The sequence below is a fragment of the Danio aesculapii genome, chromosome 10 (genome assembly GCF_903798145.1).
Source record: "Danio aesculapii chromosome 10, fDanAes4.1, whole genome shotgun sequence".
Taxonomy (NCBI): Eukaryota; Metazoa; Chordata; class Actinopteri; order Cypriniformes; family Danionidae; genus Danio; species Danio aesculapii.
In genome coordinates this window covers 26,610,198-26,636,365 of record NC_079444.1, presented here as the reverse complement: position 1 = coordinate 26,636,365, position 26,168 = coordinate 26,610,198, and the positions used below count along the sequence as shown (strand labels likewise).

Below are 26,168 nucleotides of genomic sequence, written 5' to 3'. Positions count from 1 at the left end.
TTAAAGCATAATTTTTAGCCTCATTTAATTGATCTTCACTTGATGCTTCAGAGATATAATCAATTATTATTGTCATTATTATATTTTCTGATTTATAATTTGTTGAAAACACATAAGTGATGCATTTACTTATTATGAGTATTTTATGAACACAAGTATTATATAATAATATAGACTATTGTGTAACATTATAAATGTCTTTACTGTGACTTTTGATCAATTTAATATGTCCTTGATTAAAATATTTTTAACAAAAAATATCTATTTTTCAAAACATTAAGAAAAATAACTAGTTTAATCGATATTCAGAAATATTTGATGAGCAGCAAATCAATAATTTCTATTATGAAACACTGATGCTTTAAATTACAATAATAAATTCAGTTTAAAATAAAATGACATAGAAAACAGTTTTATTAAACTGAAACAATTTTTTCAGAATTTTATAGTTTTTTATTGTTTTAAAGAGGACCTATTATGCTTCTTTTTACAAGATGTAAAATAATTCTCTGATGTCTCTAGAGTGTGTGTGTGAAGTTTCAGCTCGGAATACCCCACAAATAACTTTTTATACCTTTTTGAAACTGCCCCTTTCAGGTTTTGATCCAAATTTTGTCAGGTTTTTGGATTCAGGTTTTGTCGCTTTAAATTCAAATGACAAATGACCCCTCTTATCAAAAGAGGGTGCAGCTATAAACGCCTGTGTGTCACCATATTGGCAGACTAAAAACTCTTATGACGGATGGCTGCTTCTTACTCAGGGCTGTCTATGGTAATGGGGAGAGATTTCCACAAATGGGCGGGGCTTTCCCCCTCCTATGACAAAGGGAGAATGTCAATCAAAGTCTTTCTGAGCATTTCTGTTTTTATGAAGTGTGATTAGAATTAATGAATGTGAAAATAAAATTAATTAATTTTTACCATTAGAGGCTGGATATATTCACACACTGCTGCCACACAACTGTGTTTAAACCCTGTATAAAAGTGATTTTTGCATAATAGGTCCCCTTTGCACAAATAAATGTAGCATCGTAAAACTGCTTTTAAAATCTATAATCAATCTTAATGTCTCCGAACTTTTGTCTGGTAATGTAGATTTAACAAAACAGCAATGTATGGAAAAAAATGAAAATAATAATTGCTGAAAATTAAATTACAAAACGGATCTGTGTGTGTGTAAAATGGAATAATGTGGGATTTATTGATAAAACAGTCACCTGTCCGAAAATGAAAACAGACTACACAATTACTGAAAATAATTGCGTTTATACATCACAATTGTTCAGAGCTGTTTTGTTGTAATCATCTATCAAAAGCGAGGGATTGTGACATCACTGCTTTGAGGAAAATAGGTTTGTAGAGACGAGGAACTTCAGTACAAATTGTACAGTTTCAGAGAAATTTATTTTTGCTTTGTTTTTGTCAGCTGACTTCTACCACTCCATCTCATTTCAAGAGTCAACATACTTGAAAATGGGGTTTTAAAGTTATTTTATGCCTCGAGGTAATGTATGAGGAAGTGTTCAAGGAGAAAGTTTCCCTTCAGTTACTATATTCAATATAGCTTTTGCATTACGAAAAGTAGAATACAACTTTCAAAACGCAGAATACTTACAAAAGAAAGTCTGATAAACAATATTGTACTGCAAATCATATAAATAGAATTTACTTTCTAAGTCACTAATTAGACATCTAAGAGAAGTGCGTCGTTTCCAATCAGGTTTTCTTGTTTATGTATTATTAATGCAAGTTTATTCACACATTCACAGCTGAAAGAAGCGATTAAATGCTGCTCATCTCAGAGGAATGTCTGACACTGTGAATATAATGTTTGAGTCACAGATGGTCAAAAACACAGCCTTCTTACATAATCATGTAAACAGACCAGTCTTGTGCTGCTGAATATGTATTTTCATCAGAGCCAGAAATCACTTCTTCAATACCAGTACAAATCCTTATTGATTTCTGAGACAGGCAAACCTGGAAAACACAAGATGATCGCAAGTAAATAATCTATAAACAATGAATATAAATACAACATACTATATAATGTACTATATGTAAAATGGAAGTAGGGATAATGAGCTAATATAATGCATCCTAATGAGATTTATTTCATGTGCTACACTGTAAAATCCAACAGTTAACTTTATCAAATGAAATGAGTGTAGTTAACTCAAAATTTACTGAAAGTTAATTTTACTCATTTGAAAAGTGTTTTGAACTCAGTGTTGAAGGTGAGTTAATTAAATACCTCATTACTTCAACTTAAATGGAGTAAGTTCACAGTACTCATATAGGTTAGTTTTTTAACTCAAATGATTTGTTGCAATCGGTTTCCTCAAACGGTTTGAGTTGCCTTAACTTATTGAGTTTTACAGTAGTCAGTTGGTTTAAGTTCTCTTCATTTATTGGGTTTTACTGTGCTCAAATTGCTTCATTTGTTCAAATGGATTAAGTTAACAGTACTCATTAGGATTAGTTTTTAAACTTAAATGGTTTGTTGCAACCGGTTTTCTCAAATGGCTTAAGTTACCTTTACTTTTTGGGTTTTACAGTGTATGGAATACTTCATTCTGATGGTCAATCATCACATTGTATTTTAAGTAGTTTTCCCATTCATTTTCCCTATAGGGATTTTTTAAAAATACCTCATTGAAGCATTATATATGGAAGGAATTGATTTATTTCACTTTACCATCACTTAATTGTCACTTTAGAAAGGTTTAATATAATATAAAGCCCCCAAAGGATAAAAACTCCCCTGTACATAAAACATGTCATGTCTTTTTAACTCATAATTTAGATTTATGTCATATTTTGACTAAGTCATCATTTTGAATTTAAGTAATAATTTTGTCATTTATCTCAAAATTTTGACTTTTTAAGTCATAATTCTGACTTGCTAAGTAATATTTTTGTCTTACGTGGAGGAAATCGGCTTCCAATAATTATAGGCCTTGAACCAAATCAATCAGCTCTGAGAAGAATCACAACAGTACAAACTTTGATTTGATATAAATAAGTAGATGGAAATCAGTGTACTTTAATGAGGGAAAGAACTACAATGCAGCCATTTGAATGAAAAAACAAAATAAAACATCTAAGAAATATAAAACTATTTATTTAAAGTTGTTGGCTATATCTGCAGAAGCAATTTATTTTATGTTAATTACAAAATGTATATTTGAAGTGTTTAGCAGCAGTGGGTCGAACTAAAGAGATTTTTGGTGCACTTTGCATTAATTATAATTGCATTAATTGTAATTAATGAAATTTTCTGTCAAGCATCATGGGAATTTTAGTTATTGAATTAATGGCAATAGATGTGTTCAGTAAAAGCATATAAAATCGATTAACAAACTCTCCAGCAAGCATTTTTTTGTTTTTCAAAGAAGTCTAATAGATCAGATAATAGATAGATAGTCGTTAAAACAAGGCTAGATTTGAGCTGTCAGTGAACATCTAATAGACATCGAAGAAAAGCCCAAAACTAGACTAGTCATCAAATACAAAAAAACAAACTACATATAGGAAGTCTGTCTAATCTGTCTTTGAGGACTAGTCTAGTCTAGATGCTCTTTTGGTCTATTCTTAGATGTTTATAGACCCTTTTCACATTTCTGGGTTTCTCAGTAGCGTAAGTCGTCATAGTTGGGAAAACTTAGAGAGCAGTGAATGGGAGAATACAACAGTTTTTTTTACAATCTTATTTGCAGAAATAATAAAAGAAAAACTTTTGATGATGATGATGATGTTATAAAGACTTTCAGGAAAAGGAAAAAAATTGTGTAAGACTGATGACGGCAGCCAGAGGAGAGAATAACTTCAAATTTGCTGTCCTGTCTTATAGATGCTGCATTAGAAACGCCTCGCACAAGCAGTAATTTGTTTTTTATAATTTGAAGCAAAGATGATATACTACATACATAAATACATAGAAATGTTCATACATTTTTTTAAGATTAAAAATATTAAAAACTTTCAAGGATATAAGATGCTGATGACCGTTAAATGCATCATAACAGGCTTGGGAAAAGGGTCCATTCAGCCATTTGAATGAAAATCAAAATAAAAACATCTAAGAAATATGAAACTATTAATTTAACTATTCATTTATATCTGCAGGAACAATTTATTTCAAGTTAATTACAAAACGTATACATGAAGTTTTTTGTGGCAGTGGGTCGAACTAAAGAGATTTTTAGTGCACTTTGCACTGTGCTACTCTCTGATTGGTGGAATTTGTCTGTACAGCATCATGGGAATTATAGATTTTGAATTACTGCCCACAGATGCATTCAGTAAAAGCATATAAAACTGGTAAACAAACTCCACAGAAAGCAGTTTTTGTTTTAAAAAGAAGTCTGATAGATGTCTAATAAATGTCTAAACATAGACGGGGCCGTTAAAACAAGGCTAAATTTGAGCTGTCATTGAACATCTAATAGACATAAAAGAAAAGCCCAAAATCATATACAAAAAACAAACAAACAAACGACTGCATATGTGAAGTCTGTCTAATCCAGGCATGTCCAAGCTCGGTCCTGGAGGGCCGGTGTCCTGCAAAGTTTAGTTCCAACCCTAATCAGACACACCTGGGCTAGCTAATCAAGCACTTACTAGGCTTTCTAGAAACATCCGTGCAGGTGTGTTGAGGCAAGTTGGAGCTAAAATCTGCAGGACACCGGCCCTCCAGGACTGAGTTTGGACACCCCTGGTCTAATCGGTATTTGAGGACTAGCCTAGTCTAGATGACTTTTGGTCTATTCTTGGATGTCTATTAGATTTTCACTGACAGCCCAAATTTAGCCTTGCTTTAGCCAAGCCATCTACGTTTAGATGTCTATTAGATGTCTAAACACAAAATTGCTTGGTGGGTCTGAGCTCATTAAAGGTCTGTCTTTAAAGGTTTGTCAGTTAATCAGAGAAAATTTCTGAGAATTTTTTGCAGTTTTCCATATGTAATGCTGTTTGCCGTACATTAGCCAAAGCTACTTTTTAGTCTTCCATTTCACAACAAAATGTCTCAAACAAAATCAAACTATCTTTAGAGGACTTCAAAATTAATTTTACTGTAAGTTGCAGTCTCTATTTGCTTTTTTGTGTGATTCTTTGGTGATGAAATTTTGCACTTGATGGAGTTTTAAAAGTTTCTTCAAGGTTTTTTTTTTCAGTCTAATAGAAAGAAGTCATCCACAATGCACTTGTGTTTCTTTTATAGCACTTTATCAATTTGTGTCCGCAGATTTCTTATTTATTTCAACATATCTATATTCATACACAATTTTCTTGATTACACAACATCTAATTGCACAAAAAATGTGAAAATATATTTATGTTTCTGGCTAAAACAGGTTATTAGAGGAGATAGTTACCCTTTGACCTTAATGTAAAACAAACACCATTTGAACCTGACTTCCAATACTCAATTATGTATTAGATGCTTATGCAAATTAGCGCATATTTAATTAAAGCCTTATTTGAATAATAAAAAATATTTTGTGTGTTAAAACATTTTTACAATTATTAATGTAATCACTCAACTGGACAAATTCAGTGACAACTATTAGGTTATAGATTTTAAAACATTGATTGTGGCAAAACAATCAGACAGCTATATCAACGCCATAAGCTGCAATACCTGAATCGAGGCTGATTCTGCTTCCAGACACATCTTTAAAAGCTGTCCCAGAGTTCCACTCAGGTCTGGTGTCTGATTTGGAGAAGGGTGAGATCATGATGCCCCCTGCGGGCCGCTCCATCTGCAGGAGATTGAGGTAAGAGCTGGCGCTGCTCTCGCCGCTCGCCTGCTGCTGGTAGAGGATCTGAGGCAGTTCAAAAGCTGATGAGCTCTGTCTGGGTGCGCAGGGCCACAGTGATGAAGATGAAGATGATGAAGAGGACGACGATGATGAAAGTCCCGAGGGGTTCACGATAACTCCCTGAGATGGAGATGGGGTTTCCATGGAGGTGAGGGGGGTCAGTTTTGAGGAAGAGTGTGTGCTGGGTTTAGACCATGACATAGCCCATGGTGATGATGAAGATGATGAGGGGATATCTGGGATTATAAATATAAAAGCACATGTTGAGCATTTTTCAGTCTAATGGCAAGCAAACATCCAAAATGCAATTTTAAGTGTTTTAAAGGGCACATAGTTTACCTGTTTTTTATGATTTAATATTAATATTATGGTTCTTCTGAGTGTGCCAGTTTAGGTTCAGTTTAAAACACAATTCAGATTTTTTTATTATAATGTGTTAAAAAGTGTCATGTTGGGGGCGTGTCCACAGTCCGCTGATTTATGGGTGTGTTGCTTCACATGTAAATTAGTTTCGGCTTCCCACCAACGTAACAAGGGGGTGGGGCCATGAGCTCACCCGCTCTGCATTTGCAACAGAGTCAGACAGGCAGACTGCGAGAACGAGCTGGAGTGAGAGGTTGAGCATTCAGTCGTACATGTAAGACTCTGACACAGACCAAGCAGAGAGTACAAGATCATTTGTGTCTTTGTACAGTTTTACAGCCAACTGTGTGCTAGTTTCAAGTGCCGAGCTTGTACACAGAAACTAATAACCACGCACACTGAATTAACTTTGACTGAGGCACCGGATGTGCCGCTCGAAGCCGCGACACGACACACCAGACACTCTCTGTAGCGCGGCAGAAACATGAAGTGTCCCGAATCGTCGCGCTACGCATTTTTGAATTCTAAACATAGGTTTCTGCAGCGGTCCGCGGCGCCCAGCCGTCAACTTGAGTGTACCCTGATAGAAACCTATGTTTAGAATTCTAAAACGCATGCTAGTTAAGATCACAGGGAGCTTCTGGGATCGCGAGAAATGCAAACGGCTGAAGTATAAGGTAGACTCGATGAGAAGTACACATGTTTGCAAACCTACCTAAAGATACAACCAATAATTCCGATAAGAGCGATAATGTGGAGAATATTGATCTTGTGTTGAGCCCAATGAGCCTTGCATCTAAAAATAGAGCTAGGGTGTTCCTTTAGTGATATTGCTTCGACTCACACTGAAAATGGCGGACGTGAATCAACAAACTGAGGATATGATGACGCGCCTGTCAATCAATATTGGTGGGCGGGGGGACCGCTCTACTAAATAAAGTTGCGGTCGGTTTGAAAACCGCTCTAATTGGTCCACCGTTTTTTATGTTGTTAAATTTAAAAAAAAGCACTGGGTGTGCTTATATCACCCAAACATGACAGTCTATACACCATACATGCACATATGTCTGTCCAAACAGCTTGAAAAGTAGATTTTTTACCATAGGTGCCCTTTAAACTGTAAAAAAATGCAGTGGTGGAAAGAGTACTGAAAAATCTTACTTAAGTAAAAGTACCATGACTATTGCCTATAATCTGTTTTTATACTATTATTTATTTGTCTTTATTTATTTTTTGTTTGTTTGTTGTATTGTTTATCTGTTAGAACTCATATTGTATTGCTACCAACAGCAAGTGACAGAATTTCTTTCTTTTATTCCAATTATAGCAAATAACTCCTGCAAGCCATAATATACAATACCAACCCAGACAATATATCACTTCAAACTGTTAAAAATATTCGTATAAGTCACTTTTTTCAAACTTTTCAAGGTTAAAAGTTGTTGGAAGAAAGATCAAGGTCCCATAATGCAATTCTAAAGCCTAAATAAGTGGAAAAGAAATCACAAAATATGGAAAACTGTCAATTTACAGATATTTTTTACAGTGTAGCTTAACTTTCTATTTTTATTTTTATAATTTTTGTTTGTATCACACAATACATATATCTTTTTTATGTTCAGTTTTCTCAAAATTAGATTTTTCACCGGCACAAAAAATATATAAATTAGATTTATTAATGTTTTTAAGGTATGTGGTTGCAAACAATTTATATGGTGCTGAATTTAAATAAATTAAGTTGAACATTAAATTTAATAAAAAACTTGTTCTAAATCTAGCCCTATATAAAATGTTTGCAACCACTTACCTTAAAAACATTTAGTAAATCCAAATAATTGTCTCGTTTTTTGTTTTTTAGTGTGTAGGCCTATTGGGTCATAAATTTCCCCTTCCCACATGAATTTATATTATCGTAATTTGAAGTAAATAGTACATTTTTATTTATTTATTTATTATTTTTTATCATAACATAATAAAGTACTTGTATTAATCTACTGTAATACAATAACTATAGTAATATACACAGTTTGGTGTAGGAAAAAACAAAATATACTATAGTAATCATTAGTTTATCCATTTACTATTAAGTCTACACACTGCTGCAGCATTAATTAGCAAAGTCTTGTAAACACTATAATATAGTGTCTATTATAGGATATAATAGGCCTACATGTTATTATGGTTCAAAAACATAGTATTTACTATAAATAACTATAGTATTTTTTCATTAGGGTTCAGCTGCTCATACATATCTTCTGTAGTTTTTAGAGGTATATTCATACATATTATATAAACTTGCTTGATAAAAAAATCGATAGTTAGGCAATTTTTTTTACATTTCTTTTATCTGTTGTTATGGAGTAAAAACTAAAAGAAGAATTTGAATACGACTTTATCCAAGTTTTGGTAGAAGACATTTATGCACATTAGCTCATATTTAATAAATAATTCTTCATTAAAACGAAAAACAAAACAAAACTAGTTAGAGTATGTGGATTTAAGTCCTGAAAGCCCTTGATGTTGATGAATAGGAGGGAATTATAAACAAAGACTATTAACTACACTTAAAGGGACTTAGTTATAAATGTATATGTTTGGATATAAAGATGTCATCGTACCGGATCTGGGAGTCCTGCTGCTGTCTTTGGCTTTAATGCTGAGGTCTTTCGGTATGGTGGCTTTGTTGAGCGCGCGGAAGAAGTGCTCGTCCACCGCAGTGTTGATGTCGCCCTGATAGTATGTGAAGAGTTGTGGAGGATCTTTACTCTCTCCTGAGCGCTCTAACACTCTGTTCTCCATCATCCTGACTCAAGGATACAACATAAATGAGGTATTATTATACAAAACGGGGACAGTTGTGTTTCTCGTGTAAACGCGTGCACAGAAACCGTTCCGCCATTTAAAGTTTGATTCCCCTTTCGAAAATTAACCACGATTATACTGCAACTAAAAAAACAGACATACTCCACATCTACATATTCACTGCGGTTTTCTACACTAACCGTAGTTTAACTATGGTATTAGTAGTAAAACTGTGGTAGGGTGTGTTAAACAAGCGGTAATTAATACGAAATTAAAAAAACATGGTTACGCAAATGTGACAGAATAGAAGTTATCCACTGCACGTTGATACTTCAATTCAAAGGTTTGTGGTCAATAGATTTATTAAACAGTTAATGACTTAAAGGGATAGTTCACCCAAAAATGAAAATTCTGTCCTTACTCAAACCTTTTTGGGTTTCTCTCTAAAATGTATTTTGAAGAAAGCTGGAAACATGTAACTATTGACTTCCATGGTATTTGTTTTTCCTGGATGTCATATTCAGCTTTCTTCAAATTATATTCCGTTGTGTTTAACAGATGACACTAACATATACTTCAATTCAAAGGTTTGTGGTCATGAGATTTCTTAAATAGTTAATGACGTGGGACAGTTCACGCAAAAATGAAGTCTGTCATCATACTCACACTTTATTTGTTTAAAACCTTTTTGTGTTTCTTTCTAGAATATATTTCGAAGAAGGCTCGAAATCTGTAAGCATTGACTTCCATAGTATTTGTTGTTCCAACTATGGATGTCAGTGGTTACAGGTTTTCAGCTTTCTTCAAATTATAGCTTTTCCTTTGTGTTTAACAGCAGAAAATCGTTAAGGTTTGGAACCACCTCAGGAATTGGCTGGGACGATAACCGTTTTCAAGGTTTACCGCGGTTTGGAAAAGTCAAGTTTTTAAAACCACAAAAAACGTTATGCTCCTAACAGTATCTCCAGCAGAAAAGGACCCTCCACATCAAAAGCTACTCGTCAGCACATGATTCAGTAAACATTTGAGAAACAAATCGCTTATAAACCAACATCCTAAACTGCTATGTGCATCCTATGTGCTATATGCACCTGAACAGTGCAGTGGCTTACTTGCTTTATATCTAACTTTTAAACTAATTAAGATAGCAGGTCAATGACTTATTTTAATTATTTAGCCTGACATGTTTACTGTACTTTAAATGTTTCTTACAATATAATATCTTGTGTTCAATAGGAAAAAAAAGTTGAGAGCAGTATTTCTGAGAGCAGTAATCACAATACCACCATACAGTGATTAAAAATATATACTGGCCCATGCTTATTCAGATTAAATAGTACATTTTGTACATTTCATCTCTTTAACTCATCACACTGATCAAAAGTGACTTTAAATAAATGTTTAGCTTAATGTTACTATTCAGATTTCAAATGTTTGTTCAAATGTTGAGTAGCACTACCAATTTATATATTTATACATGAAATGTTTCTTGAGCATCAAATTAGTATCTATAAATTATAATGTATATTTAATGTAATGTGTGTATATATATATATATATATATATATATATATATATATATATATATATATATATATATATATATATAAATAAATGTACACTACCGGTCAAAGGCTAGGATTTTTAAATGTTTTAAAATAAAAGCCAAGGCAATGTTGAAATGTTGCACTATAAAATAACTGTTCAAAAGTAGTTTATAGTTTAATTTAATAATTTATTCCAGTGATTTTAATGATGAATTTTCAGCTTCATTACTCCAGTCTTCAGAGTCACATGATTCTTCAGACATCACTATTTATTATTATTAATGGTAATGGTAATAAAAGCAATGACTGGATAATAAATATTTAACAATTTAACCATTTTTTTACATTTAATAAATGTCGCCTTGATGAGCAGATTAATCTTAATTAATTAATTAAAATGAATAAAAAAACTGACCCCAAACTTTTGACCAGTAGTGTATATTTGAAGAGCAAAATATACATTTTACAAATTTTACTAAAACATTTTTCAAATATTCCTTTAAAAAAATATAGATTTTAAGCGCATTTTAAAATGTATGTAGTTTGACACGGCACAGTGCAGTTTATTAATATTTAAAAACAAAATCAATATTACACAATTCTGCAGTGTAAAACCACAAAACAAAATAAAAATCTAGTGCTTCAAATCCATGAAGAAATATATATAAAAAAACAAATAACATCACCTGCTGCATAGAAGTAAGCTCCAGCTAAAAACGGACCCGTAAAAAAAGCGTAGCCCCAAAAAACTCTTAAAATACAGGAATAAATGTGAACTAGCTGTTCCCACTTCTCCTCTAAAACAAGACTTTTAACAGTATTCACAAAAACAAAGATTCCAACATACTTCTTACCGAACTGAATCCAGCACACATCCAGCCAGCGATCACACTAAAACAAAACGAATGTGATATTACATAGAGGTTGTGCGCTTCCTTACATGTGCACTCAAAAATGCACCCTAGCGAGTTGAGCAAGGTCGTCTCAAACAGATAACATCACAGCTGTCATTAGGCTTAAAGCTTACTATGCTTCATAAGGAAACTCAGCTCGTTTTCTGTTTTATGAGGGAAAATATGTTGTTTGTTTTTTCATGAAAGCAAGAAACAATAATGAGGTCACGACATATGATTTTTACTATAAAACTATATTGACAGAAGTTCAAATGGATCAGACACGCATCATAACACGGGGAAGTGAGAGAAAAACGGATCACAGATTATTATTTACAGTCAAATTAGGATATGATGTGATTCAATAACAAGCGGTTAAAATGAAAACACTGCATATTGGTGTTGAGATGTTTGAGTGAGAGACATTAAAGAAGTTACGCATCTTCATCATCACTTCCTGCTAAACTGCTATCAGTTGATGCCATTCCTCCTCCTCCTTCCTCGTTTTTCTCCTCCTGTGGTTTTGCGCTGCTTTCGTTTACATGTGGCTCCTGCTTGGTCTGTTCTGCTGCTGCTTCTTGTGTGCTGGAATTCTGTTGTTCGTCTGTTTTCGTGGAGTTAGCTTTAGCTCCGCCAGATGCTTTTTCATCACCCAGAAAAGACGACCAGCCTTTCAGCCTCTCTTCTCGCTCTCGTGATGTTTCCTCAATCTGGGTAACCAGACAAACAAAAGAGATAATGAAGAATAAAGCAGGCCACCCCAGCTAAATTAAGCTGTCAGTTTATCATTTGTGTTTACACTTGCCATACAATTTACGACTTCGCGCATGCGTAAAGGCGGGTTCTAGCATCTGCGCCACAGTAGCCAAGATAGAAGAAATCGTCTTGCTTTTAGCTCTACGAAATATGGGAAGTTCGCCCAACTTTAAAATGATTTTGAGGCGGAGGAGGAGGGAAAGGACCATCATTGCAACTTGTGCCTATGGTTTATATATGGTGTCCTCCACCATTCAGAGGAATTTGTTGGTACGAGAGAGATCTCAGGTCTGGTGGGAGCAAATTGTGGTCACTGACCACTTACCTCCTCCATGTTTACTCTGTTGTTGTTTACCACGTCAGTGTCTCCACACATGCTCATCCTTCTATGTCAATAAACCGCGGAGAAGTCCCACACTGTCGCAAGTTAAATGACGTACGAAAATGTTATGCCTCAATAAATCCGATCTGCCTGTTTACAGTCGCATTGTCACATACCTAATTTATATCTGATTTATTTCCACATGTGAAGGAGGCCTGAAACCATTCTCTGAATATCCAAATGCATGCTTTTTTGTGTTTACACGGTCATAGAACAGATCCAATCTGTGTCACATATGAGCCAAAAATGAGAATTGGGTCACATTTAACTGGCAGTGTAAACGGGGCCTGAGACTACATTTACAGACCATCTTTTTTTCTGCTGAACACAAAATATGATAATTTGAAGAATGTTGGAAATGATGTTAGTGTTGAACGTGGGTAGTTTTGTTTTACTATGGAAATCATTGGCTACCAGTTTCCAACATTTCTTCTTATGTGTTGAGCAGAAATATGGTACTCAAACATGTTTTGAAGAAGTGTAGGGTGAGTAAATGATGACAGTTTACATTTTTTGAGTGAACGATCCTTTGATCCTGTTCTGTACACACGTGATTTATTAATTAACAGGAAGGACAACCTTAACTAAAAAAAGAACAAATGCATTTTTTGCGCAGTTGTGTACAAGAGTGAACTGATCTGCTGTTAATAATGAATTAGCTGTTATTGATGTTTAATGGCGTATAACAGATCAGATTTTCTGCATGCAAATTGCAAGAAATCAGAAGAAACGTGGTACATTTTAACCTGATGTTGCCTGATATTGCTAGACAAAACAAATAAAAAAAGAAATTAAGAACAAGCCCATAATAAACTGAAATGTTTTATCTCAGAAACAAATAAGCCACATATAAAATGAACTTAAACTTGTAGATGCCTACTTTTATTAAATCCATCAACTAGATGATGGATTTAAACCCAAAGACACTTAAGTCTTCTAGATGACACAAAACCCCAAATATGATCATCCTCATGTGAGGGACCCACATCCAAAATTATAAAAGGCATTAAAGGCTTCATTTATACTGTATGAAAACTCTAAAAGGACTAAAATACTGTTTAGTCAATCAAGTTATCAATATTGTGAATATTCATGTACTTTGTGATTTCATTACCTTTTTAGTAATGTTTTCTATCTTTTTTTTAAGCCCATATAGTTTTTATTTTTAGTTATGCATTCATGACTTAAATGCAAATTTTTTTATATACACAATATGTTTACATTTTTCATTTAATTCATGTTTTAATAAAATAATTTTAGACCACCTAAAGATTTTTATTCAGCCATCATTTCTCCTCCTCCGCTTGTTTCAAAAATGTTGTTCTTTTTGAACACAAAGAAAGATATGAAAGGTGGAAAAAACAGCCGGTGACTTGCACAGTAATTCTTGGTTGCTTTTTCAGGGCTTCTGCAGGTTTCAAAGTCAAATTCAAGACAATTATGAATGAAATTTCAGATTTATAGGGCAAAACTCTAACTGTGCATTCACACCAAAAGCAGCGAGAGTGTCAAAGTAGCCGGAGGTCATTCATTTTCAATGAGAGCCAGCGTTGGTAAGTGTCGAGCAGCGGTAATGAGCTATGATACAGTCCTGTGAACTTTGGTTGAGCACAGTTGTTCCCAAGGGTTTGATTATTGCGGTCACTGAATTTCCAGTTATTTACGATGTTTTCTTACAGGGACATACATTAAAAAAAGTTACTGGTGAGTTAATGTGCACTAATGTTATTTTTTCTTTTAAAAAGCGGCAATGTCATGCTAACTATAATGACACTGCAAGCCAGTATTGCTGCTTCAGAATATTTCAGACATGGACCCATTATGAATAAGGGGAGCAAAGCCACACCACATGCAATAACTTGATCTTCCATAGTTAAATGAATTTGATCAACAACATTTTCAAGCTAGAAAGCATGTTTTTATGTGGGACTGTAACTGATATGCTGCAACGGCCCCTTTAAATACGAGATCAGTGTAGCAAATTTTGACGCTCTCACCGGCAGAGCTGTGAAGGCAGACAGCGTTGTCACCAGGGTGGGTAGAACGACCTTTGATGCTCTCGCCGCCTTTGGTGTGAACGCACAGTATGCGTTTTATCCAATGGCCAGTGGAAAATATTTTAACTTGCCCCATTAAAATTCAAACACATACTTATAAACAAAAGTTATTGTAGGAAAGATAGATTAAACCAAATTGGTAAATAGAGTTAATAAATGTAACTTTTGTTAAACTTTTTTTTTTAATGGATTGTTGGTTGTAAAAATAAAATTAAGACCGGTTTAAAATGATTTAACACCATATTTCAGTTAATTTAAGACTTTTAAGGCCTAAATTGTTGTTTTTGAAATGTAAGACTTTTTAGGACCCCGCAGACACCCTGTTTTTTTTCCAACATTCTTCAGGATATCTTTTGTCTTTAACACAATAAATAAATTCATACAAGTTTAGAACCACTTATAGGAGAAAACCGTGAGGAAATGTTAGTCTTTGGGTGAACTATCCCTTTAAATTCCATAACACTGAGGTCTAATTGTGGATGAGTAAAAAAAAAATTGTTTTGTTAACACTGCAATAACATTCCTTTTCTGATGACATCATTTAATCCCTGCTGACTATTAGACAATGTTAAACCACAACCACATAACTTTGCAGGAACAGTTTTAGCAAATCCGCATTCATTTTGAAGAAACACCCATGTTCTCATGATTCAGCGAATTCCTGACCAGATACCTTTTCTAAATCATATTAAGTAAAATAATCAAAGAGGTCAAGTGTTTCACCTGGTAGTCAGTCACGCCGTCCCACAGCAGAGCTGAGAGTTTCCTCCCTCCAAACCAGCGTCCGTTCAGAGCCACCTGACACGCATCTGCCTCTTCGGGCTCCTTAAAAGCCACTGACGCCACTCCATCAGGGTGCCTCTGATGCCCATGCAGAAAGCAAACAGCAGAGTAAATAAGACACATTCAAATGAGCAGTATTGACCTTATTCTTCAACATGGAAATGCACTGGGTTTTGTGATTGTTTTAGTACGTCTGAGAAATTACCTATGGGAGAAATGACTAGGAAAAATAAACAGCAGAAAATGGTCAGACTACTCGCTCTACAAGAAAATGTGTTTGTGACTATATATAAAAAGTAGAATTTAATATAATAAGAAAAAATTAGTTTGCAAGATGAAGCAGCACAACGAGCTGTTTTTAACATATAATAATCAATAAAAGTGTATGAGACTGGAAGTCTCAAGCCAGAATTTCCAATGGCTGCACCCGCTCGTATGTAAAAAATAAAGTCAATATGTTGCAGGAGTTAAAGAGGACTTACATCAAAAATGATCACTTTCTTCACTTGCCCAAATTTCTCACATTCTGTCCGCAGATCATCTCTGTACTCGTTCAGGACCAGAGGATCCTCCTGCAAATTATTAAGCAGCTTTTAAACACATTAGTTTTCAAATGTTTGCATTTACTAATTGTAACTTTTTAAATGTCTAAATTTACTTTGTTAAAATTTCTGACTAAATTAAACATACAAAATAAACAAACTTACTTTAAAAAGTAAATAAACTGAATTACTAAATGAATAAATGTAATTAAATTTAAAATAGAAAAAAAATTATATATATATATATATATATATATATATATATATATATATATATATATATATATATTTACGTAAATAAATATATAAAATATAAATAAATTTTGAAAATAGACATAAATTACAATATTATTTATAAACATGTATAAATAAATAAAACTATTTAAAAAAAACTTTTTTTAATACAATAAAATAAATTAAATATAAATAAATCAATAAATAATAAATTAAAAGTAATAAAGAAAACTCAATCATTCAATATAGACATATATTAAAATAGACATGTAAAATAATTATGTAAAAATAAATAAAACTATTTAAATAAAAAACTATTTAAATACAAATAAAATAATAAAATATAAATAAAACAAAAAAAATTATAAATTTCAATAATAAAACAATCATTCTATCAGTCATATAATAAAATATATACATATATTGGAATATTATATAAAAATAAACAAACATGTATAAATAAAAATATTAAATAAAATAATTAAATACAATGAAATAAATGAAATATAAATAAACTAATAAATAAAAATCTCAATCATTCTATCAATAATTTAATATAGACATATATTAGAATATTATCAAAATAAATATGTATAAATAAATAAAACTATTTTAAAAAATTATTATTTAAATACAATAAAATATAAATAAAACTAATAAAAATACTAAATAAAAAAAAATCAATCATGAAATATAGACATATATTGGAATATTATATAAAATTAACAAGTATAAATAAAACTGTTAAAAATAACAAAAACAAATTATTTAAATACAATAAATTAAATGAAATATAAATAAAATATAAATAAAAAATAAAAAACTCAATCATTCAATATAGACATGTTAGAATATTATAAAAAAATTAACAGATATGTATAAATAAATAAAACTATTTAAAAAAATAAAAATGAATTATTTAAATACAAATAAAATAAAAATATAAACCAATAAATAAAAATACAAAATTAAAAAAAAAACTCAATCAATCATGAAATTACTGAATATTGACCAATGAAAGCAGTCGATAACAAATGTTCATAATGCATGTGAATTCTTTCTACATTAATTCATATAGTGTAGAAACAAAACATTAACCAGTTTATGTAGTTTACCTCAGGGCTAAACCAGTCATATCACTAATAATTAAAGCCAATATTTTTCATAGAAAACTCAAACATAGTTTCCAATAAGGCATTAATCTCATTCATTAAATGCAATTAACATCGTAAATAAACCTTATGATACTTCAACTGCAGATCCACACCTTCATTCCTGCTCTGATCTGACCCTAAAGTTGCACCTACTTGGGGAATGTAGAAAAACCTGCCCTGAGCTCTTGACACCGGTGAAGAGAAAACAAACAATGCCACAGCGATGCTAAACTAGCGCTAATCAAGAGCATTATTCCAATTAATCAGCACTTCTGAAATACCAGCGCAGGGCTGAGCTTCATCTGAGCTCTAAAAACTACATTCTGGTTTCATCTGCGGTGAATCTCTAGTCAGGCATTTCTATCATTCATCTGGCACTCGATGTGAAGTGTTGCCAACAAGACATTCTTCTATTGAATAACACCTGCAGCATGTTCTTATGGGTGTGTTTCGAGGTAAATTCTTACCTCAAAGTCACTGGGATGAAACATGTTTTGGATGATGACAACCTTTTCGTGTCTTTTGCGCACGTCTCCACTTTTCTCAGGCCTCCAATCCAGCTGCCTGATCAAAATAAAACAGCAAAACTGTCAGTATTGTCTACAGTGATCTTCAGGATGAGCATTAAGTAGTGTCTTTAATTAGGGGTTCGAGCGCGAAGCGCTGAAACCCTATTGTTTTTGTTAGGATTTTTATTATTATTATTATTATTTTACTTCTGCCATAATCACTATTGCCCAGGCCAAACCGTAAGGCCTATAAGCTTCAAACTTGGTCAGATTGTAGTACTCCTCACCGCTACTCAGATCCAAAGGCTCGTCCAAATCGGACCATAGGTGGCGCTACAGCGCTTAAAACAAAAATTTTTTTGTAATTTGGCCGCCATTTCTAAACCGTTTGTCGTAGGCTCAAAAACTTTACACTTTTGGAATCCTTGCGTCAGCCCGAACAAAAGTGGAGTCACTCAGATTTTCTCTAGGACGCACCGTTTTCGCGCTACGCCGCGATTTGTCCGACACCTACTTTTGCGAACTAGTCCTAGGGTTTTCGCTCAATCTGAACCAAACCAGTGTAGAAATGTTCTCTGGACACTGAATAGCAAAAGTTATCGAAAGAAAGTTGAAATTTTGATTTCACGCGAAACCGTACACAAAAATGTAACATGCTAATGTAAGCTAAAAGCTAATTTTAGCTGTAACTTTTGAACGGATTGAGATATCTTCACCAAACTTGGTACACACATGTATAAGGTTAATTTGAGGTGACCGTGCAAAACTCGCGAACTTTGGCCACATGGTGGCGCTATAAGGCTTAAAAAACATAAATAAGACTCTAACCATACAACCATTAGTCCAATGAGCTTGAAATTTGGCATGCAGTGTCTTTGTCCAACGTGTCATGACATACTATAAGGACATTGGCATATCTCAAAAAACATGGCCGCCATTAGCCAATTAAGATTGAGCAGCCATTAAACTAGGTTAACGATGCGTGATCTGAACGAAACTCGGTGGGCATGTTCGACTCATGGTCCTAGAGGTCTGTAAGAATTTTGAAAGAAATTGGCCTCTAGGGGGCGTTTTTGTGTTTTTTGAGGTTGTAATTGATTGGTTATTACACAAAGTTTTGCACAGCCACACAAAATGCATATCATATGATAGGCCTGCTCATACCGAACAATCTGACGCTAAAACCACTGCTGTAACTCAATCTGTTCATTAAATATTATTTAATATATGAAAAACCTACTTTTGCGAACTAGTCCTAGGGTTTTCGTCCAATCTGAACCAAACCAGTGTAGAAATGTTCTCTGGACACTGCATAGCAAAAGTTATCGAAAGAAAGTTGAAATTTTGATTTCACGCGAAACCGTACACAAAAATGTAACATGCTAATGTAAGCTAAAAGCTAATTGTAGCTGTAACTTTTGAACGGATTGAGATATCTTCACCAAACTTGGTACACACATGTATACGGTCAATTTGAGGTGACCGTGTAAAACTCGCGGACTTTGGCCACAAGGTGGCGCTATAAGGCTTAAAAAACATAAAAAAGACTCTAACCATACAACCGTTAGTCCAATCAGCTTGAAATTTGGCATGCTGTGTTACACAAAGTTTTGCACAGCCACACAAAATACATATCATATGATAGGCCTGCTCATACCGAACAGTCTGACGGTAAAACCATTGCTGTAACTCAATCTGTTCATTAAATATTAATTAATATATGAAAAACCTACTTTTACAAACTAGTCCCTGGTTTTTCGCTCAATCGCCACGAAACCAGTGTTGTATGAATCTCTGAACTGTGCAGATCAATAGTTATTGAAAGCAGGTTCACTTTCATCTTTAGGCAGCTATAAATGGCTCATTTACAAAAGGGGTGTGTCTTTATTGACCTACATGCCTGTAAATGCATAAAAATAACTCAAAACTTCATGCAATCAGGTATGCACATCTGGCATGTGATTCTCAACAAGCATGCAAAATTTTGTGAAGATAGGTCAATAGGTGGCGCTATAACAGTAGAAAGGGTCTCAAAAACACTGATTTTCATTGCTATATGACCATAATTAGCAGAATATGTGTTTATTTTAGACAGCTTTTCGCAAATATACTTGATCTGACATATTGTATGACAGGCCTGCTCATTCTGATCTCTTTGGCACTAAATCCACTGCTGCAACTCAAACCATCCATTAATTATTTATCATTATTAGCTACTTTTAGGAACTAGTCCCTGCTTTTTTTCTCAATTTCAACAAAACCAGTGTTGTACAAATGTCTGGACTGTCTAAAGCAATAATTATGAAAATCAATTGAACTTTGTGCATAAATGAGCTTGATATATTTATCTAAAGAGCAGAGTGTGTGTTCATATGCTTCCATAAAGTGTCTGAACATGCATTACTAATTTAAACCACTGGAGGGCAGCGCAGGACCTCATAATGTTGGTTCAAAGACACCAAAATTCCATTAAAGATCATTCTGAATCACATCTTGACAAGGTATAAACTCTGTTATTGCATTTAAAAAGCTGATTTAGTCCCAGGTTACCACTTCATTCATTTACGCTTTATATTTTGCCATTTCTTACATTCCATCATGGATTTCTTCAGGGTCAGCCTTAAATGTTGGGTTGTTCTACATCTAAGTTGCCTTAATGGCAATTAGGTTGCCAAATGCTCGAACCCCGTCAATCGCCGCTTGCGGCTATATTTATATATTGTAATTGTTGTTTTCATGATGTACAAGTTAGTTATTGTTGTCACTCACTTTTTTGTTGATAAAAGATAGTTGATAAAAAGATGAGATAAAATGTAGATGAGTAAATTTATTAGGAACTTTATACAGCATTTCAACAAACATAAATATATATATATATATAGTGGAGTATAGTGGAGTAAATATAGTGGAGTGAGTTACATTTCAGACACAACAGTGTCTCTGACTTGTTTTGCTAGTGAAAACAGTTCAAAACAAAGCTGGAACAGAACATTTGTGCATCTCAGAGCAACACTGCAGTGTTTCTGAATGAATCTGTTTTCGAACAAATCGTCTGAGTCAATGATTCAATGATCCGTTCAACCATAAAAGCAGCCAGCTGCTTAGCTTCTAAATGAATCAGCTGTTTTGAATGAATCATTTGAATGAATTATTTAATGAATTATTCATTAAAGGGATAGTTCACCCAAACCTTTTGTCAGCATTTATTCACTTTTGACTTCCAGACATTGTCTTTTTTTCTGTTGAACATAAAAGATAATCAGAAAAATGTTGGAAACCGGTAACCATTGACTTCTATATCAGTTTTTTCCTAATATGGAAGTTAAAGGGCACCTATGATGAAAATCAACTTTTGTAAGCTGTTTGGACAGAACTTTCTGTATGTATAGTGTGTCCACACTATATTGGAGTGATATAAATCCAACAAATCTCTCTTTTTTTTATTTTTATTTCCTGACATTAAAATTGGACCCAAATCCCAGTGATTTTTAGGCCCACCGCAACGTGACGTAGGAGTGTGGTTTTCCCCGCCCAACGAATGAATTGACAGGTGCCATGTTTCTATAATAACATGTATACACATGTCCACAGAACTTTTTTTGCGAATAAACTGGGATTAAACTTTTGAATATTTAACTTTAATATTTTTATTTATATATAACTCTCTGTGATTTTTATAAGTTTAAAACAAAGTATGTTTGTAATAGAGAGCAAAATCGCCATGAATTCTTAACCACTATAATCACCATGGCCGCATGGTGTCAGTAAACGCTAATATGTGTGTGTACTGTAAACGGTATTCGTGTGAGACTTATCATATGAGAAAGGCTTAAATAAACTCCACGACAAATACATGAAATAAACCTACCGGTACTTAGTATTTTTGACTAATGAGCTGTATTTCTGCTTCATCCGAGTCTGTCTGTCACTAGCTACGTTTCCAACCAGCTATTTTTATGCGCATTTTAGATATGCGCATAAAAAAACTTTGATGGAAACGACAAGATGTGCAAAAACTTTGAAAATGTGCATAAAAATCGTTTGCACATAACGAAGTTGGAAAAACATTTTATTCGATAAGAAAATATGAGCTTAAACTATGATGGAAACACTTTTACCGACCAAAGAAAACAAGAGACCATGTGATAATAAAAATGTGTGTGAATGGACAAACCAGCAGGCTGAGCACACTGTAAAACATCTGAAATGTTGTTTTGGTCATTCTAAAAGGCCTTAACCATTTCAGTATTAGTGTTATTATATTATTAAGGACCTCCAGAATCAAGAGCGTCTGTGCTCCGCATCTCATGCCTTCAAACACCACCACGCGCTCACTGCCTGTCAGGATTAAAAGTCATTTATTAAATGAAGAAAAGATTCACACAGCTTCTTCTACCGCAGCAAATTTTATTTTTAACTGTTGATATTTTGTGCCAGATAATCAGCAAGTGACGATTTTGTTCGCACTGACTCAGTAGATGGAAACGCTGCTTTATTCGCACATCTTTTATGTGATAATCCAGTTTTGCACAAAGTTAATTTGCATGTTTGGATGGAAACATAGCTACTGACTGCTGTTTATCTATATGTAACGCAGGAGAAGCAGACACGTGGGTGGGGAGAAGCAGCTCATTTACATTTAAAGCCACAGGCTACAAAAACAGCTACTATGCCCTCAGACACAAAAAATGGGCATATTCTAAAGGCTATAATAAATTATGTGATGGTTTTTTTAGCTGAAACTTACAGACACGTTGTGGAGACACCAAAGGCTTATCACATCTTGTAAAAGGGTATTTTTGGATGAACTATCTCTTTAATATACAGACTTGCTGCCACCTACTGGAGGTTTTAATGTCATATTTATTGTCCATAGCAGGTCTCAACAAGCCAAGGTAGCAGGTACCAGGACAAGAACACACATAGCAGAACATTTCAGTAAAAAAAATTAAATAAACAATTTTTTATTTTTTTTTTTATAGCAAATTACACCCCATCCCCCCCAAGAAACGCCAGCAATATGGTGATGAAGGAGAGCATGGTTCCACTGTGTGTTAGATATGACTAAACAAGTCTGAACATGTTCTTACTTTTGTTGCTGCTGGAGTTTTTTGCGGTACTCTTTGTTCTTTTTCTTCTTCTTGCTGGCATCAAATTGCCCTTTAAGTTCAAATTTTGCTTCTTCCACATGCAGCCGGTAGCCCCGAATCTCTGTCTCATCCAAGAGCTGCTTGGCTAGAGCGACAGACTCTTTCTTCAGGACAAATAACAAAATTATCAAATAAACATGTCTACAAATAAAAATTATATGAATACATGCAAGTGTGAATTATTTTTAATGAGAAATATTACTCAGATATTAATAATCCGACAATTTAATTACTTTAAATGAAAATAAAATATAATATTACACAAAAAAACAATGACAAACCTTTAAGTAGCAGCACAGTCCATCTCCTTTTTGGTTCCCGTCCTTGTCCTTGTAGATTTTGATTTTATATTCCTCTGTGACGGGGTCGCGCATGACAATTCCACATTTGGACATCACCTCCACAAACTCATCAGGAGTGATGTCTGGGGGAAGGCCTAGGAAAACACACATGTGGAAATACATTGCTCTAAATTTCTAATACTGTAATTTAGATTGTATTATTAGGTTCATCACTGAAGATTTTCGTAATATAAAACTAAATTCTCTCAAGACATTTTGAACTACAATCAAATACTATTCATGTGTTTATCTTTCTAAAAAATAAAAAAAAGTTAAGTTCATGATGTGTGTAATGGATCTTGCTTTATTTTAGTAATTCCACTCAGTGAAACTAGTCATGCAGAAACTTCACTTCATTTATACCATATGTCGTAAACTCGATTCCTGGAGGGTCGAAGCTCTGCACAGTTTTTCTCCAACCCTAATCAAACACTGCTGATCCAACTAATCAAGATGTTCAAGACTACTAGAGACTATTAAGCAGGTCTGAGTTGGAAGTGGTTGGAGCTAAACAATGCAGAGCTGTGGCCCTCCGGGAATTGAGTTTGAGACTATTGATTTAAACCAAGCATTGATTTATGTGACCACTAGAGGGAGTCACTAGAGGGACCAGTTATCACAACATAATAACTAAACGTCAATATCTTAATAATATTAACAATCTTATTAAATCTAACATATGAGAAATTATTTACCTGTCACATAAACATTTGTGTTTTTCTCTTTTTCAACTTCAAACCAAGCTGTAAATAAAAATACAGAATGTGTTAATTACATTAAATAAAAAACGAATTTATAAATAAATAATAGTAATAATATAGTAAATATATAAAATAGACATAAATTAAACCATAAATAGCATCTAACTTGGATCTGCTTTTCTTTTCTCTCCTTTCTTCTCTCCCTCTTTATTTTTGCCCTGATCTGACGTTTCCACCGGTTTCGTGGGTTCTTCTGGTTTCTTCGGCTCCTCTGGTTTGGCAGGGAGGGATTCAGCAGAATTAGCTGCAGTGGACGGATCAGGGGCTCCTTCCTCATTGAATCCATAGTTTGCTTGATATGCTGCGATGAAATCATCATTTATCTGTACAGTAACAAATAACACGATCAATCGATGCATAACTCAGCTTTCAAAACAGCTCATTCATTAATGTATCATTTTGTTTGTGAACAGGAGACCTTTGGAAACCAGGCTCTCTTTTCATGGTCCCAGTCATACACAGTGCCGTCTTCTGGATCGACGTATGTGTAGGGATCATCTGAATTCTCTTGCCTCTGTTCATACAGCTGCTGCAACCGGAGTTGCTCGTGGAACTCTTTATTACCATCTGAGTCCCTGCTCATCTATACAAACCAAGATAAATTATGAGCTTAACAGACACTAATTATAAGAATATATAAAATAAATAAAACTCCTGAATTTAGATGTTGCGAGTATGCAGTTTGATCCTGTCAAAGCGACAACAACATTGAAGTCACAGCATTTTTTTCCAGGGTTTTCATCTTTAATCGATAGGACAGTAGAGACTATAGACAGGAAAGTGTGGGGATCAGAGAGAGGGGAGGTATCGACATAGGACCTTGAGACGGGAATAGAACTAGGGTTTTTGTGAGCACCTGAGAGCCATGTGTCAATGCACGAACCACTAGGCCAATGAGAAGGGTATAAACAGAGGTCGAAGCCAGCTGTACAAACCTGTAGTTTTCATTTTATTAATGCATTTTATATGACACAGAGTCCAACCTATTGTGTTTTATGAATGTCTACACCCACCCCAACCTTGCTCTCTTCAGGTCTACTACACCTACAGCAACCCAGTCCACTTGCGGCATAAGTCCTCCCACTTGGAGGTCATCCAGCTTACTTGCAGTAAAATCCCTCACACTTGGATGTCTCCGGCCTGCAGCGATACCTGCTTAAGGCCATTACATTTGAAACTATATTTGCATACGCGGCGTAACATGATGCCTGATAATTTCCAAATACGGTCTTAAATTCAGCCATTTCATTGGCTGTTGCGTTTATTGGCATTTTGACATGGTCAAACTATGGCTCTCACAATATTTAATTGCACGCATTTCTTTTAATGACTTTTGGCCCCAATCGCCTTCCATACGATTCATTGCGTTTCATTTAATGACTTTTGACACCGATTGCACTCCACAGTAGCACAAATTTCGTAACAAAAGATTAACTGAGCACACACACATTATGAAATAAAGAGGTACACACACACACACAATATTTTGCCCAGTTATAATATAGAGTTATACAAGCAACTTTACAGTTTAGATACATCTTTCTGACCATATGTCATTTTGAATCTTCACCAAAATGTACTGTCAGCCAACCTAGGCAAGCTAAACGTAAAAAAACTGTTTTAAATAGATGCTAATGTAAACGGATGCATCACAATGGAATAAATAACTTGAGGTAATTTATTATGACTTCTATATTTGGGGCAGAGGCTACTACAAATACATAACATTATACGTTAAGACATTTATATAAAGTAGCAGACTCGTGTTATGAATTCATAGGGTTTTCAGCTACAGCACGTCTCTTACAGTCCAGTTAATGAGGCTGATGTAAACTGACATCAATCCGCTTATACTGATCAGTGATCGCGTTCGTTTACCGTCTTCGTCTTTCAATTACGTCATGGTTTCGACTTAATATAGCATAAACTGCATAGAATTAAAATAATTAATAAAAACATAACATCAAAAGGCAACCTACCTTCTCCAGCGAACCTCCAAAACGTATAAATGTTGCACTTCCGAGGGCAACGCGCGAGTCCACCGCTAAGCGTCTTCCGGAATGCAACTG

At 34.1% G+C, this 26,168-nt stretch overlaps 2 protein-coding genes across 6 annotated transcripts; both read right to left on the bottom strand.

Annotated features, from left to right (window-relative positions):
- Positions 1-1,246: 1,246 nt before the first annotated feature.
- On the bottom strand, positions 1,247-11,571 carry si:ch73-52f15.5 (uncharacterized protein LOC100150557 homolog). 5 transcript variants are annotated; one of them, XM_056466607.1, is made up of 4 exons: positions 11,224-11,571; positions 8,807-8,991; positions 5,645-6,061; positions 1,247-1,980 (listed from the first exon to the last, which is right to left on the bottom strand). In XM_056466607.1, the coding sequence occupies exons 2-4, from the start codon at positions 8,988-8,990 to the stop codon at positions 1,937-1,939; spliced, it is 645 nt and encodes a 214-aa protein (XP_056322582.1). In that variant the 5' UTR covers position 8,991; positions 11,224-11,571; the 3' UTR covers positions 1,247-1,936. The 5 variants fall into 5 exon arrangements, with proteins under 5 accessions (XP_056322582.1, XP_056322579.1, XP_056322584.1 ...); XM_056466604.1 differs by having other exon boundaries at positions 8,807-8,995; positions 11,385-11,571; XM_056466609.1 differs by having other exon boundaries at positions 11,385-11,571.
- Positions 11,572-11,665: 94 nt separating this feature from the next.
- On the bottom strand, positions 11,666-26,147 carry htatsf1 (HIV-1 Tat specific factor 1). The gene is made up of 10 exons (XM_056466603.1): positions 26,079-26,147; positions 24,518-24,682; positions 24,206-24,422; positions 24,034-24,081; positions 23,279-23,433; positions 22,938-23,101; positions 17,806-17,902; positions 15,891-15,980; positions 15,349-15,486; positions 11,666-12,140 (listed from the first exon to the last, which is right to left on the bottom strand). Exons 2-10 carry the CDS (start codon positions 24,680-24,682, stop codon positions 11,865-11,867), a joined length of 1,350 nt encoding a protein of 449 aa, XP_056322578.1. The 5' UTR covers positions 26,079-26,147; the 3' UTR covers positions 11,666-11,864.
- Positions 26,148-26,168: the final 21 nt, after the last annotated feature.

Excerpts from the sequence above, each read along its gene's own strand:
- si:ch73-52f15.5 (XM_056466604.1), bottom strand. The coding sequence starts at position 11,412 with ATGTGTGCTGGATTCAGTTCGGTAAGAA. Across the intron at positions 6,062-8,806 it reads CAGCAGGACTCCCAGATCCG|ATATCCCCTCATCATCTTCA; the intron begins GTACGATGACAT and ends TTATAATCCCAG. Across the intron at positions 1,981-5,644 it reads CAGAATCAGCCTCGATTCAG|GTTTGCCTGTCTCAGAAATC; the intron begins GTATTGCAGCTT and ends TGTGTTTTCCAG.
- htatsf1 (XM_056466603.1), bottom strand. The coding sequence starts at position 24,682 with ATGAGCAGGGACTCAGATGGTAATAAAGAGTTCCACGAGCAACTCCGG. Across the intron at positions 15,981-17,805 it reads TTCATCCCAGTGACTTTGAG|GAGGATCCTCTGGTCCTGAA; the intron begins GTAAGAATTTAC and ends AATAATTTGCAG. Across the intron at positions 15,487-15,890 it reads AGAAAGTGATCATTTTTGAT|AGGCACCCTGATGGAGTGGC; the intron begins GTAAGTCCTCTT and ends CATGGGCATCAG.